The 16,400-nt window shown below is 46.3% G+C and overlaps 1 protein-coding gene across 3 annotated transcripts in view; it reads right to left on the reverse strand.

Annotated features, from left to right (window-relative positions):
* FHOD3 (formin homology 2 domain containing 3) overlaps positions 1–16,400 on the reverse strand; it is a 467,989-nt gene that overhangs the window by 32,203 nt on the left and 419,386 nt on the right. For all 3 annotated transcript variants that reach the window (XM_039238974.1, XM_039238973.1, XM_039238972.1), the window contains 4 exons: positions 15,726–15,884; positions 6,545–6,727; positions 5,020–5,139; positions 4,156–4,317 (listed from right to left, as the gene is read on the reverse strand). In XM_039238974.1, coding sequence (XP_039094905.1) covers positions 4,156–4,317; positions 5,020–5,139; positions 6,545–6,727; positions 15,726–15,884 — 624 coding nt within the window. The remainder of the gene's footprint in view (positions 1–4,155; positions 4,318–5,019; positions 5,140–6,544; positions 6,728–15,725; positions 15,885–16,400) is intronic.

The raw sequence follows: 16,400 nt of genomic DNA on the forward strand, positions 1-16,400 counted from the left end.
CAAGATGAACTGAGCAGATGTCTCATAAAATTTTTCAGAGCCCTCTTGTTCTTCAGAGGTGGTTTTTCACTTAGGGTTATAGGAACACACCAGTCATACATGGATGGTTCTAATATGGGGGAGCTGGCTAAGGGGCAGCAGCTTCTCCTCACAGTTGGTCTCTTGTACACTGTGTGACAAATTTTATTTATCCACCCGTTCATTCATTCAACCCACACCCAAGGAGAAAGCTGTGTATGTCAGTTCCTATACCAGGCACTGAGAACACGGAGACAAATATTGACTGAGACCAAGATGCTGCTCTCAAGGAGGCTCGTTGTATAAGCAGGTGTACAGACTAAATGCTGAGGATGTGCAGAACCCAACAAACGTGTGTGTGTGTGTGTGTGAGAGAGAGAGAGAGAGACAGACAGACAGACAGACGGAGAGGTCTTGGTGACAGATGGAAGCCATGTGTGCAAAGAACAAATGTGACACAGCATCCACTATGCTCTTCAGGGAAGTGGGAACAGCTTGGCTTAACTGAGGTTTCCTGAGCTCAGGCATTCTAAAGTAATGCTTTTACTGAATCTCTAGACTAGAAATTATGTGAATTAAAGAATCATGAAAGAAAATGCACTTAAGGGCATTTAATGGAGAGAGATGTAGGACAGGGGAAAGAAGCGGAGAAACTAGGAGGCGAGGCAGAAACAGATAAACTTAGGGAGGAGACTGAGGGCACAGAAGTAGATACACAGTGGGAGTTGGTGGAACAGAATGAACACAGGGCAAATCAAGGTCAGAAGGAGAAAGCTGATGTCTGGAGGTAAGCCACCATTGCTTAGATGATGGAGGTCAAGAGCTGTGAGTGCCCTGGGCACTTGCCAGAGTGGTCCGGCCCTCCATAAGACAATGGAGGAGATAAAGTCAAGGAAGGTCAATTCAAAGAAGGGATCTTTCACCAGACAGGATGAAGCCATGCTGAGCACACCAGATGCCCTGGGGGCCAGGCAAGACATCGCAAGTCCTGGGTTTCTTGGGTGCTCAAGAGCCAAAAACAGAAGGCAAGCTTAGGCAGAGTCCTGAGATGCAGGTAAGCAGAGGGCTCATGGGACTTTGAGAAAAATGATTTGCCTGAAACTGAAGGAATTCTGGGTCCAGATAGATGATACAGTGGAGCTGAGAAAAAAAAAATCAGGCGTTCAGCTGAGAGAGGAAAAAAAGGATTTAGAAAAGGACTAAATAGTTCAAAGAATAAGTCTGGAAAAGAGTGACCAGGGATTGCCAAGTAATATCTAGCAGATTTTAAGCCAATTGCAATAGGTCTAACCATAATTCTCTGGATCTGTCCTCATTTGCATCTGTCAGGTCTCAGACACATAACGAAGTGACTTCAATTCAGCTCAGACCTGCACGGAGCAGCCCTGCGCAGTCTAACCAGGTGACACTTGCCCGGCACTGAGGCAGGCACAGAGCAGCCAGGCAGACGCCACCTAAGAGAATGGTTCTTCAGGGAAGAGAGTCCACTGTGAGCCCTGAAGGCGGGGGCAGAAGAAAGGAGTCTATTGCCAACAGAAGCCAGGTGGGGAGGCTTGAGAGGAAGTGCCATTTTAGGGTTGAGCTTAACGCAGCTTCTTCTGAGGGGGGCTGGAAGGCTGCCTCATCTGGCTGCCTGCCTGCCTGGCTGAAGGCTGCCAGCACATGCCACCTGAGTCTTCACAGTTACCTCCGATTCTGCTACTAGCTCCACTTTGCAGGGAGAAATTGACGCACAGAGAAGTTGTGAGAGACCATATAGTTCTAAGCAGTGGATCTGAACCTGAATATCCCTAGCTTTCTCTCAGAGTTTCTTGAGTCCAAGTTCTCAACCAGCATGCCTTACACCTAGATTTCTGCCTTTAAAATTCTACCTCAGACGGGTGCCTGGGTGGCTCAGCCAGTTAAGCGTCCGACTTTAGCTCAGGTCATGATCTCACGGTTCATGAGTTAGAGCCCTCCAGCGGGCTCTGTGCTGATAGCTAGGAACCTGGACCTGCTTTAGATTCTGTGTCTGCCCCTCTCTCTGACCCTCCCCCACTTGCACTCTGTCTCTAAGATAAACAAACATTTAAAAATTAAAAAAAAAAAAAATTCCACCTCAGATACAGAGCGAGCTGGACTTGTTGCTTTTGAGAAGGAAGTCCTTGCCAGGAAGGCCTCTCCTGAGGACTGCCCCATATGGGCCACTTGTGTGTGTAGGAAGACCCATGAGCTGTGCTCTGAAGCAAAGTCAAACCTTATCAAGTCAGATGGGGATGCTGTGGGACAGCTCAGGGACACAGTCCTCCAGCAGATGCCAGGGCAGCCTGCCCCTTGGGGGTTGTAATGCTGAAGCCCAACATGTGACACCACGGGACAGAGTCGATGTGACTGGGGCTGAGGTTTCTTGAGGCTCATTTTGTACCAGTCTACACAGAAGGACCTCTCAACACCCAAAAAGGCTTTGGGAGTAAAGGTGGAGTAGCGGTAAATGCCCTCTTGCAAGCCACAAGGATCTGGGTCAATCGTCATCTTTAGTAACTGCCAAAGTTAATAGGTAAAATCTCCCTGCACTTTTGGCTTGTGTAGCCAATCTTCGGACAGAAAAAATTATTTAGTTTTTATTTAACTAATAACTAAACATCCTTTGGGGAAGGCTTGATACTGAGGAGGGGCTGGGGCAGTCACTGGAGTCAGCCTGCCACCAGGACTCCTAGGCCAGGGCTACTTTATTTAGAAGCAGGCTCCACCAGGAGAAGACCCTGGGAAAGAGCAAAGGACCACCTATAAAAAGGGAACCGATCTGTTCTGTGTGGCTCTGGTAACAAGGCCAAGATGACCCTAGTATGCAGCAGGCTCTGCCTCAGATGGAGCTATTCCTAACAAACTGCCTTCTGAGAAGGTGCTCATGGTGGGTATCAGAGCAGTGGCTGGAGGACCCCCTGCTGGGACACTCAGAGGGGCTTTGGTCTCGGTCACGATACTGAAGCAATATTTGTAAACACTTCAGCGCGGTGCCTGGTGCAGAGTAAACGCAGTGAAGTAAAGGAGTCTGTGTTCTTAGAAGCCTGTGGTCAGCTTTTGAAGCTGGGGGGTCGCCGGCCATGCCTCCTTCTACCTCAAGGCAGGTCCACTGTCAGGCCGGCCCAGGACCCGCTGCTCGCTGTCCCTGGCAGCTGCCAGCCTGTTGTTCCGAGGCAAGTGAAGGAGGATCCCAGCCCCCGGGGCCCCACAAGCCAGTTCTGTGGGAGAAGGCAGGGAGCGGGAGTTCCGTGAAGGAGACCTCAACAAGGCCCCTTCCCCATTGTGTCCCTCTGCCCACCACTCTCCTCTTCTCATACCAGAGTCCAGTGTGTCCCAGAGCTAATGGCTGTCTGCTTTCACTAACTCAGCCTGCCCAGGTTGGGTTTCTAGAAGTTTCCTCCACACTGGCCTGACTCTTGCTGTCCTATTCAGTCCCTCCCCATGACCCCTCCCATGAGTTTCCTGTTGCTCCCAAGACCCTCACACCTCCCATCTCTGCTGTGTTTGGGATTCCTCTGGGGTTGGTCAACCTCAGTGATCTTCCTACAAATGGGGACAACTGTGTGTCCAGCTACTGAGACTGTCTTTCTTCTAATAAACCCAAGTTCGTGAGGAGTTTTAGCTCTGCACTCAATTTGAGAGTCTGCAGCTGAGGAGCCACTGCTCTATACTGTTTACAGCCCTATTAAGCCATTCCCTCTGTGAAAGATCACAGGAATAGCCAACCTGTGGGGGAGCAGGAGGTCAGGCGTGCCCTCTTTTCTGACCCCATGCTTCACAGCAGGGTCCCATGGAAGTCTTAGCAGGAGACAAATTGCATCTTCTTGACATTGTTACCCTAGCTGGGAAATTTTGAGCAAGTGGGAGGTTTTAACGCTTGGGAGAATCCAGGCCTGGGTTGCCTCACATACCTCAGAAGGAAAGAATCTCATGGAGAACCAGAGATGGGAAAAGGATCTTACCAGTCCATTACCAAAAGCATGAGACCTGTCATATCCACAAACTTTAGGGCCAGGGTTGCAGGCAGCACTTGGATGTTTTTACATCACAGAGCCTGTGCTCCTCAAAGATGACTGACAGAGATCGGCATCTGAGGGAGCGACACGGCCCACTCCTCTGTGCCCACAGACATACCTTGGCTGACCTGGTGACGGCCCCGATCTCCGAGTATAGATCTGAGCTGTCTGGGAAGTTTTCCACCACCATGGTGCACACGTGGTGGAGAAGCGACTGCTTGTGCACGGTGTCCTTAACTTCTGGAACCTTCTCGAGGTAGCTTAACTCAAACGCTTTGGCCTGTGTGGAGAACATTAAATAAAAGACAAGGAGTGCAAGTTTTACACAGGCTCTTAGAAGGGCACAAATGGTTAGAATCAATGTCCTGTTGGAGTAGTCTAATATTTCGTTCCTCTGTAACTGGGGCTTCTCAGGCCACATGCTCCATCATCCTTAGCTGATCACACGTGGACCAGCCACACTGAGCATGAAATGAGGCTCCAGCCCTTTCCAGACATGAGCCATCCCAGGCCTCTACCCCTAAATCAGGGTGCGGTGAGGCTGGGTCTCTGCCATCTGGGTATCTCAACTTCTTTCTCTCTGTGCCCTCTACTGTTCTACTTCCTGACCAAAGACAGACCATTTTCTTTAAGTTGGTTTATAATGTGTATAAGTACAAATATTTGAGCAATAAGTTCAGGGGGGTACTGGGGGAGGGGAGTGGAAGAAACTCTCTGCAATGTCAGTTTTGTGAATAGCCAAGCTTCGTAAGAAACAGTGTACTAATCCTTCTAAGTTTTCTTATTTGTATAGCCAGATGCAGGCTCAAATAAATAGGCCCTGATGAGTTAAGGACACAATTCCTTCTAGATTTTCTAGTAATACAAAAGTTAAGCCGTTCATCAGTGCTTTGGAGGACAGAAGTACAACCTCCCTCAGCAAACGAAGGGCAGGAACTTTGTGACAAGGGAAGTAGGAGAATAAGGAATATAAAAGACTTACATTAGTTCCATTTAGAAAGTTCCCAATGGCTAAAAGAGTAGACAGGATAAAGCCCAAGGTTTTATTGTTCTCCAGTTGGTCTATTCCTTCCTTCAGATCCAAAAGTGGTTCTGCCACTTCCTTTCAATTAAAAAAAGTTGGAAGGTGATGATAAAGAATGTGCATTTTGGCTTTGTTTTTGTGTTTTAAACTTTAGTACAAAGCAACCACAGTGGCGGACTCCTGGGTATAAGGCAATCCCATGTGGTGGGCACATGGTCTTAAGTACGGAAGTGCCAGAAGGCAGCAGGGAGGTCTAGTCCCCAAAGTCTCCCCGGTGGAGACCAAATGGGTGCCCATGGCTACTTGTGCTGGGGTGGCAATTGCTCCATCTTCCACTGTTCATGCCCATCTGCCAAGCTCAGGCAGGACCCTTACACCAAACTCCCCTCTCATTCTCTTTTCTGACTATGGCTAACTTCTAGGACTCTCTTCCTTTGCATGTTCCTTCAGCATCCGGACCACAGACTTCCTCTCACCTGTCTCCTTCTAGGCAGATGACACCAGAACCTGTCCCTCACTGTCCCCAGACCCCTCAGGTCTCTTAACCTCCCATTTAGAACTCTATGGCTGGCCACTACTTAGCCTGGGTTACTTTCTAGAAGGCCACCATCCTCATTACTGCCACTGCCTTCCGAACTCCCACTCTCTCAGACTTCCACTCTGGTGTTGAGCCTGAGTCATCCCAGCAGTCCTGTGTCTCTTCATCCCTGCTTGATTCCTGAATGAATTTAAACACCATGGTTCCCTTGTGAAGCCCCTATACTCACCGTCCATATTTGGCCCTCAGCATAAGACTTTGCTGCCTCCTTTGCCAGAGGATGGAGACCACACAGCCTCTCCTCCCATGCTTTCAATCTCTCTCCTCTGGGCACTTCCTCTCATTAAGCTCATTCCAGCTCACCTTCCAGCTCTTTCCTCTCCACTGGCTCCTTCTGCTCAGCCTGTGGATTTCCCCGGTCCAGAAGACACCTGCTCCTCCTACTTCTGCTCAGATGAGCCTCCCCATGACTTCACTGTTAAGGTCTCTTTCTCTCTATTCTCCTCCCAACCTTTTGCAGTGTTTCACTGTCAACCTCCTACAGAGATACTCTCTCAAAGTGACCAATGCTGGGCTAATAGCCACCGTCAATGACAGCTGAGGTGATTATCCTCAGGTGGAAGGATTATAGGTCACTTTCTATATGTGCATTTCTATGTTTTCTAAATTTTCTACACTGAACATATGGGGTGGAACATTTTTAATTTTTTTTAACCAGTCATCTGATGCCCTCAGACAAATGTCTGAGGCTTGTGACAGGCAGACATTGGAGAATGATGCCTCACTGGCCAGCTGCCCGTCGCTTAGTGTAGGCACAACCTCATCATGATCAACTTGCCTTTCACACCCTCACTCAAGAACAATAGTTCACTGCCTTCACAAATAAAAAATGGACTTTCTCAACACTGGGGATGAAGACTGGCTTCCTCCCTTCCTAATATATACCTTTTCTGTCGTTTCATAATCCATTTTGAATGCCCAGAGGTGAAGCCGAGCCGAGAGCTCACTGATGGAGGAGAGAGTGAGGAGGAACTGCTCAGCGCTGCCCAATGGCACATCGGGGTTGGCCAACTGTGCTTCCTGGATTTTCTGCTTCTCTTCTTCGGTGGGAATCATGGTTAGAATTTTCTGGAAAGATGGAATGATAGTGTATAGTCTCAGTGATGGACCCTATCCCAGCCCTTTGACATTTGCAAAATCATATTGTAATTTTCCAATCAGGTAGTAAAGAGATTCTGTCATTAATGTGCATATCATTTACAAGTAGCACATCATTACAAACCAAATACTGTAGAGAAGAAGAGTTCGTAGTGTCTAAATTCACATTCATTTATTCTAAAATGATCTCTCTCTCTCTCTCTCTCTCCTTTAACCTCTTATCCCATAAGGAATTTAAACAACTTGCCCTAACTTTTCTGGGTCTTGTACATGAAAGACGTTCTTGGCAAGAAAGTGGGATGGGGGGTGAGAGAAAGGTGAACGAATAAGATAGAAGGTTAGAGAACAGCTCCCTGCTCTCCAGGAAATACAGCAAAATTTGTCAAGGCAGTATGAGAACTCAGACTGGCTTTTGTACACGGGGCATACTAATATGTAAACTATATTTCACATTTTATGTAGAAATTAAAACACTTTAAATCCTTGGGGCGCCTGGGTGGCTTAGTCAGTTAAGCATCTGACTTTCGCTTAGGTCATGATCTCGCGGTTTGTGGGTTCGAGCCCCACGTCGGGCTCTGTGCTGACTGCCAGCTCAGAGCCTGGAGCCTGTTTCAGAGTCTGTGATTCCCTCTCTCTCTGATCCTCTCCTGCTCACGCTGACTCTCTCTCTCTTTCTCTCTCTCTCCTAGAAATAAGTAAAACATTAAAAATTTAAAAAAAAACCACTTTAAATCCTTAACAAAACTATTTTTAAATATATTAATGACAATAAATTAAGACATATATTAAAAATAATAACCACAAGTTTGGTTCAATACCAAAAAACCCCCCAATCAATGAAACTAATCTAACCAGATCTATGGTCTGACCAAGAAAATTCACATAATAACATCAATTGATGCATAAACAGTTTTATTAAAATTCAATATCCATCCCAACAAAAACCTCTCAGCAGCCCAGCTGAGAAGGAATCTCCTCCATCTGATAAGTAACCCTACAGCTCACATCATACTTAATGGTAACAGACTGAATATTTTCACTCTAAGATGGGGAACAAAATAGGCTTTTTAAAATATAAAAAGGATAAGAAAGGAAAAAGCAAAGCTACTCCTATCACAGAAAGTATAATTGCCTATATAGAAAACTGTAAGGAACCTACAAAAATTTATGAAACCGTGAGTTTAATAATATTGTATGATTTAAGGTTAATACATAACAATTCCATTTTATTTCTCTATTGACAGTAAACAATTACAAACTGAAATGTTTTTAAAAATACCATCTATAATGAAATATTTAGATATAAATCTAACAAATCATGTACAGGATCTGTATTCTGGAAAGTACAAATGCTGATGAAAGCAATCAAAGACAATCTAATATAAAGGGGGAATACCATGTTCATGGACGGAAAGACTTAATATAGTCAAGATGTTAACTTTCCCAAAACTGATCTATAACTCTTACTCAATACCAATAAAAATACTCGTGTTTTTTGTGGATATTGGCAAGCCGGTTCTAAAAGTTACATGGCAAAACAGATGAGCCAAAACAACCCAAACAATTTTGAAAACAGATAAAGTCTCCCATACAGCTATAGGAACAAGACAGTGTGGCTTAGGCAACAGAACAAACACATGAGTCATATGGACAATACAAGGAGTCCAGGAAGAGAGAACACAAATACAGCCCAGTGATTTTGACCAAGGTACAAAGGCAGCTCAATAGAGAAAAGATAGTATTTTCAACAAATGGTGCTGGAACTGGAATCCATATGCAAAAGATGTTACACATAAATTAACTCAAAAGCATTCACAGATATAAAAAAGTCAAAGGTAACACTACAAAACTTCTAAGAGAAAACACAGAAAAGGGGCACCTGTGTGGCTCCATCGGTTAAGTGTCCGACTTCAGCTCAGGTCATGATCTCACGGTTCATGAGTTTCAGACCTGTGTTGGGCTCTGTGCTGACAGCTCAGAGCCTACAGCCTGCTTCAGATTCTGTGTCTCCCTCTCTCTCTGTCCCTACCCACTTGCACTGTCTCTCTTTTTCTCAAAAATAAACATTAAAAAAAATTTTTATTAAAAAAGAGGAAACATAGAAGAAAAGTTTTGTGATCCATGTTAGGCAACAAACTCTTAGACACAACACCAAAAGATAATAGGTTGAGAAATTGAACTTTATCCAAATTGAAACTTTTTTTTCTCTGTGAAAGACACTGAAGAGAAAGACAAACTAGAGTTCCTCAAAAGGTTATGATTTATCATATTACCCAGCAATACCATTTGGAGGTATTTACCCTAGAAAAATTAAAACTTAAGTTCACATAAAAACTTGTACATGACTATCTGTAGCAGCCTTATTCATACTTGTCAAAAACCAGACCAGGCTACATAATCCTTCAACAGATGCATAGACAAACGGTGGTACCTCCCCACAGTGCAATGGTGCTCAGCAATAAAAAGGGACCAACTGTCGATACATACCACAACTTGGATGAATCTCAAAAGCGTCGATCATGCTGAGTGAAAGAAGCCAGTCTTACAAGGTTACACTGTGTGGTTCCAAGAAGAATTTTTTGTCTTTCTCAAAAAGACAAAGGCAGAGTCGTGGAAAGAGAGCAGTGGTTTTCAGGGACTACAGGTGGGTGAAGGGCGTGACAAGAGAGAGCTAGCTTATGCCCTTTTCTGGGACAGAGGACTGTCTTAAACCCTGACTGCCAGGGTCACTGCATGAATTTATAGATTTTAAAACTCACAAATAACTGGTCAGTCTTCCTCTAGTTTAATGTAAAAAAAAAATTTAAAAATTGGACAAGACAGCATAATCCACAAACATGCAGACATGCACATGACATATACGGGTGGGGTGGCTGGCATCCTGGGTCTGACGAGAGCGTTCTCAGGATGGTCATCTCTGGAGTTTCTTAGAAGCCAGTGATGCCAAACTACGCTGAAGCTGTGTGTTCTGTGCTTTGGGCACAGCGAGGTTGCAGAAGGGGAGCCTAGATACCTCCTCTTCCAATATTCCCTTCATCGTGGCCCTGACACTGAGACTGTGTGGGTGGAACGTGAGCATCAGGACCCTCACTCTTTGCTCCCCCGGAGGCTCATGCTCTTGCCCCCACCTGTCCCCACAGATGGTATTAAAACAATAACCCAAACAATGCAAGCAGATGTCATTGCTTTAAACACATTCAGGATCTGAATTTAACTAGCCTTCAAAACAAAAACTAAAATGTGTGTTCTCATTTTCTTACTGCTTCAATTGCTTAAAGCATGCACAAGAATTCCAGAACAAAAAATTGTCAACACTTTTCCTCCTTCTTCAGAAGGCATTTTCCGGCAATGATTTTGGTTGCTTCTTTCCTTTGGGAAAGTAATCAAACACTCTTACTTTTGTTTTGTACTTCTCTGACTAATTTAAACCATTAGTTCACCGCTGAAGATTTATGACGTTGCCAGCTGCCGGTTTATTTCACTTTATTTTTTACACGTCCCTGGCAATAAAAATAGCCATAAGACAGTGGAAGAGCAGGCCAAAGCCACCTTCTATGAGCTGACAGCTTTCTGCCATGAGCAGATGATAAGGGGATGAGCTCGAACAGGTAGTTTTAATTTGCTCTTCTTCCATGTGGGTGAATTTATTGATGATTTTTTGGTCACCATTTGGTTTCACGGGGGAAAAGACATCAAACAAAACTACTATGTAATAATCCCAGGGTTTGTTTTCTGTTTTTGCTTTCTCCCAGACGGTGTTCTGCCAGCACTGCTTAAAGTATACTTGCTTTGTTATCCGAAAACCAAATTTCAGAGAAACATGGAGGAGTCTCATTTTTTATGAACCTAAATGCTTTGGGGTTTGGCCATCTCATTCACCTGCAAACAAGACTATAAAAAGAAGGAGCGCCTGGGTGGCTCAGTCGGTTAAGTGTCTGACTTTGACTCAGGTCATGATCTCGTGGTCTGTGGGTTCGAGCTCAGAGCCTGGAGCCTGCCCAGATTCTGTGTCTCCCTCTCTCTCTGTCCCTCTCCCACTTGCACTCTGTTTCTCTCTCTCTCAAAAATAAACAAATGTTAAAAAAATGTTTTTAAATAAAAATAAATATATTTTAAAAAGGCTAACAGGGCATTATTTTGCCCTGAGAGTTTTGAACAGAACCCTGGCCAGAGCTCTGGATGAGAGTTTAGCACAAGGCCTTTGGTGACAACAGCAGAAAGGTGGGACACTTCGAGCTGGGGCTGGCTTGTGCACAACTTGCATCATCTCCTGAGACCATGGCTTTATTCACATACTTATTTCTTATGTGGGGATTCTTTCCCCCTTTACTTCTCAAGGTGTCTTGATTGTATTTTCTTCCATTCTTTTGAGTACTCAGTGAGGCACGTGGGGCAGAAAATATTGCATCAGCTCTGCAGAGGAAGTGGTGTGCCTGAGGCTAGGTTGGATCCACCAAGGCTGAGCTGCAGGACCACCAACGGGCTGCTCCCGCTTTTCCAGCACGGTCTCCAGAGTTCAGGGCCTTGCAACTCAAAACCACCAGGGTGGCTCAGGTGCCCTGCTAAAGGGATATCCTGGTTCCCTGGCACTGCTGATCGACCGTGGCTCCTGGGCTCCGGCTAATCTGTGTCCAGCACGTACTGGGACAGGGGCCGAACAGCAGAGACTGTCTGAAAAGGTGCTATCATGTTGTATATGCAGCCAAAGGGACTCTCTCTTTCTTTCTTTCTTTCTTCTCCTTAATGTTTGTTTATTTTTGAGAGACAGAAAGAGAGCATGAGTGGGGGAGGGGCAAAGAGAGAGAATCCCAGACAGGCTCAGTGCAGAGCCCAATGTGGGGTTTGATCTCATGAACTCCAAGATGATCACCTGAGGAGGAATCAAGAGTCAGATGCTCAACCGCCTGAGCCACCCAAGCGCCCCAGGGACTTTCTATGTCTAGGGTGCTGGCAGGCCTGGAAGCCAAAATGAGCCAAATTAAGTATCATTTGGGACCATTTAGTCATACAGACTGTATAAACATTAGAAAAGCACAAGAAAAAAAGGAAAACCCTTCATACTTCCATTTGTAATAACCTGATGACATTTTAGTTGGAAACATATCATTAATACTACTTAGAGATGGCTCCCCAAATGTGTTCTAAAGTTTAATACTCTTATGAAAAATTACTTCCTTAATGAAGTTACTTACCCGCCCCCTCAGGTTTTCATGGCAAAGGCGGATACCTATCAGCGGGTTGCTAAGCGAAGCCACAGGATGTAATTTAATACATCCTAATCACGTTTGGTACACAGAGGTTTCAAATGGCCCTATTAAGACGTGGTGCCAGGCTACTGTGTCTGTGTCCAAGAAGCAGACAGTCTGTTTGGCAAAAGGCCCTTGGGGCACAAGCTGGAAATCTTATTAGTAAAGATCTCTAAGCACACAATATCCATCTCTTCTCAGTCCTGAGTTAGCTCTTAAACAACAAGCCCAGAAAATAAGCTCTGGGTAATGGCCCAGGACATGGATCCAGACTATCTATGCCTCTCAGGTCCTGGAGATCAGTGACCAGAGAGGGCAGGTGACAGATGACTGTGTCTGGTTTCCACTGGAATCTTCTCAGCATGGCTGACAAGAACCGAAAAACACAGAGTCCCCGGCTTCACACAGGCAGCCTTCAGATGAGGCATTCTCAATTAGGGTGCATTTTGCCTCCAGTGGATGTCTGAAAAAGTGTGGAGACATTTTTGGTGGTAACTGCTGGGGTGGTATCACTGGCACGTCGTAGGTGGAGGCGAGAGCTGCCGCTAACATCCTACAATGGAGGGGACACCCCCACAATAAAGAACCATCCCATCTGGAATGTCAGTAGTAACACGGTTGAGAAACCCTGTTTAGATAAAAACTGGTGGTGAAAATTGTGCAAGTCCATGTGCGATCATGACTCAGGATGCACGTAATGAGCTCATGTAACACAATGAACTCCCAGGCAGCGTCAGCAGGGACTTATTTCTATGGCTGTTCCCTCCCACCATAAACCCTTCCACACATCAGCTACCTCTCTGGGGCCACACCACAGGCAGCGCTGTGAGGTGGGCTGTGCTGCTCCACAGGGGCCCTCATCACCTTTCAGATTCCTTCTTGTTCTTTCTGTCATGTGAGTCCCGGCACAGAATGCCCTCCATCCCCAAGGCACAGGGTCTGCACTTCAGACTCAGACTTCATCAGTATGAATGAAGAGCCCGGAGACAGACTGACTCTGGGACTCTCTCACGGTTATGATGGGGAACATAATAGCCGTACTGCCTGAGAATCTACGGAGAGCACCCGGCTTGTGCCTGGCCCACAGGAAGAAAGCTACGGAAGTCAAGTTTAGTGCTGTGGTGTTGTTCCCGTAGCCATCAGCAACACTACTGTTGCTGGTATTGTTCCTTCCTGGATCAAAAAGATACTCAACAGGGCACCTGAGTGGCTCATCAGTTAAGCGTCTGACTTTGGCCTGGGTCATGATCTTGCGGTTGGTGAGTTCAAGCCCTATGTCGGGCTCCATGCTGAAAGTGCAGAGCCCACTTTGGATCCTTTATCTCTCTCAGCAACCCCCCCTCGTTCCCTCTCTCTCAAAAATAAACAAACATTTAAAAAAAAAAAAAAGCAGGTACTCATCTGGAAAACAGTTAGAAATAAAAGTGATTTGAGTTATTCTAAAATCTACAATAATAAGTAACTTGTACCTGAAACTTTCCCTACCCGAGGAGAGCTACATTTCAGGAAAGAACAAAGGCAAAACCCAAAGGAATCAATCTCTCCTGATGGACTTTCAAGTTCTCATGACAAGAAGGGGAAATATTTTTAAAAGGGGAAGCTGTCATTTTTTCCTTCAATCAGGCTGGCTCTGGCTGCATCTGAAGCCTCTCTTTGTATGAATCTGAAACTTTTGAAATCTCTGAAAGACACTGTTAAGTAAATAGGACGGCTGGAATGTGTGCTTGGGCCCTCCACGTAGTTTGTTCTAGATGAAAGACACGCTGTGCTTGGTTCATCCAGGTTGGCAGCACCCATCTGCCTGGTGGCCAGCCAATGCCCTTCTCCTCCCTCACTTCTCCGGGGGCCACAGAGAGAGGGCTGCCTTCACACTGAGGCCTGGCCTGCTTCCTTCTCACTGTCTAGTAGCTGCCTCCATTTCCTTCACTGTGTTTGCTTGCTGTCACCTGCTCTCTCTCCTTCATACCCCTGCCTGAGTCAGCCACATGCCCTCACTCCCTGGCTGCCCACCTAGACACATTCACCTGCTCTGCTGCCTGGCCTGACTCCAGGGCTCCGGGCTCCACTGTTTCCAGCCAGAAGGCAAATGCATGCCCCACTTTGTACCTGGCTCCAGGAACAGAGCATGTGTCTGTTTCTCAGTAGACAGCTGCTTAGGTCTTGTACTGGTTTCCTAGAGTTGTCATACAAAATACTACAAACTGGGTGGTTCAGAACAACAGAATTCTCTTGGTTTAAGAGATTACAAATCTGATACCAAGGTGTCAGCAGGGCAATGTTCTCTCTGAAGGCCTTAGGAGGGGATTCTTCCTGACCCCTTCCCACTTTCTGGTAGTTGCAGGTGGCCCTTGGTGTCCCTCGACTTGTAAACACATCACTCCCATGTCTACCTCAGTCATCACACAGCAGTCTGTTCTGCATGTGTCCTTGTGTGTGCTCTGTCTTCACGGAACGGCATTCCCCTCTGTGTGTCCCTGTCCAAGCTTCCCTCCTCTGATAAGGACATTAGTCACTGGAGTAGAGCCCACCCTAATTGAATATGACTTTATCTCAATTTTATCTGCCAAGACCCTATTTCCATATAAGGTCACATTCTGAGTTTGTGGGTGGACATGGATTTTGAAGGGATCCTACTAACCCAGTATAAGCCTCTAGGAGCACAGTTTTTCTTGGGGGCAGGAGGGAGCTCATCTTTCCAAAGCACATAGGCATCCCTGGCCCACTGGGCTCAGACCCACTTGGCCCCAAGGGCTCCACTGCCCCTTCCCACACTCGGGACCATGGGTGAGCCTGGCACCATGGCCCAGGGCCTTTCCTCACTGTCTGGGGCTCACTCGCCCTCTTAAGCCGGTCTTCACTGGTCCCATCCACTCTCCAGCCCTCAGAAGAGGCTGTGCACCAATGAGCCCCAACTACGGAAGGCTTTAGTGGGATCTGGGGCTCCTGTCAACAGGGGGATGGAGCAGGGGTCACCCAACCCCACAGTGCAACATCCTCACACCCCCGCGGTGACCCAGCGGGCCCCAGGCTCTGCCGCCCATCTGGCAGAATCTGCATGCTGGGTCCCTCACTCCCCTCACTTGTTCTCCATTATTAGAATATGAGCTTTAACTTGCTGCAAAGTGGCAGTAGCCCACGGTGGAGGCAGAACGGGGCCTGGCTGAAGAGCACTGAGCCCAGCAGACCGTGTAGTCACAGCCAGTGACCCACCTCTCCACTGCTGCCATCCGGATCAACAACTGCTACAGGGGAGGTGGTATGGGTTCCCCAGCATATCACACAAAACCTATCTCTACACATATCGGTGAGCACCAAGGCAGAAAAAGAGCCATTCACATGGATGTGAGCACACACTGAAATCCCTACTTGTGAAAGTACTTGCTCGTTAAGCTTGTTTGGTTGGCAAGGACATGAAAGAAGACCCTCCTAGCCTCCTGGGGTTATCCTAGTCTTCTTCTGGGCCGAGGTAGGCGAGCATGGTCAGAAAGCAGGCAGCAAATGAACCAGACAGTGAGGATCACTGAACTTCATAGGCCAAGTGGGGTTTCCCCCCACAACCCAGAAGTTAAAAAAATGTGCAAATTATTAACATTATTCAGAGTTTGGCTGAAACAGAAAAATGGCAAGGCACCCTGTGGAGAAAGTCATATTGGACACAGTAATGCTTTACATATGGGACATGTTAACAGAGCACAAATAATGCTTGATAGAGCTTCTCTTACCTCAATTCCTTCTTTGTTTAAGGCGTATTCATCGAAATTCAAAATGGCTATCTTAATCGTCCTCGGAGGGGGCAGCACTGTCAGACCGATATTAATAGCATTGCTCCTCTTGGGGTCCAGGACGATGACCTCCTGCCTTTTTCCATCTGCAGCAGTTTTCTTGGTGATAAAATAAGGAGAATCCAAGATTAATGCATCATCTTTGGTCCTTTCTGTGTTTCATTATCAAAAGCAAACTCACTACTTATTTAGAGATGAAAACAAATGGCCCCGATTCAGCTCAGGGAAGGACTGGCTACTGCTCAGCACAGAAGAAAGAGATCAGGGATTAGTTCTGAGAAGCCGCCAAGCATGGGTCAGCAATGGAACTTCGCGAGTCAGACACATTACAAAATAAAATTGATTTTCCTTCAATTGGGAAAAATGTGATATTTGGCAAGAAAAAAAAAACCTGTTTTTTTCCACAGAGGCAGTGGAAACAGAACTAAAACCTCTCAAAGTTCCCTTCCTACAGGCTGCAAGGTGTCGGAATGCGCCTTGGTTGGCCTTAGCACACGTGGTACATGCGGAGAAGACGAGAGTGGCAAGGAGAATCCAGCGTCGCTGGCGGGGCAGCCCCCTGCATCCCTGGCCACACTGTCTCAGGGAATTCTCTCACCATTTAAACATCCTGTG

This window comes from Hyaena hyaena, unplaced genomic scaffold (assembly GCF_003009895.1).
Source record: "Hyaena hyaena isolate Hyena2069 unplaced genomic scaffold, ASM300989v1 scaffold_150, whole genome shotgun sequence".
Classification (NCBI taxonomy): Eukaryota; Metazoa; Chordata; class Mammalia; order Carnivora; family Hyaenidae; genus Hyaena; species Hyaena hyaena.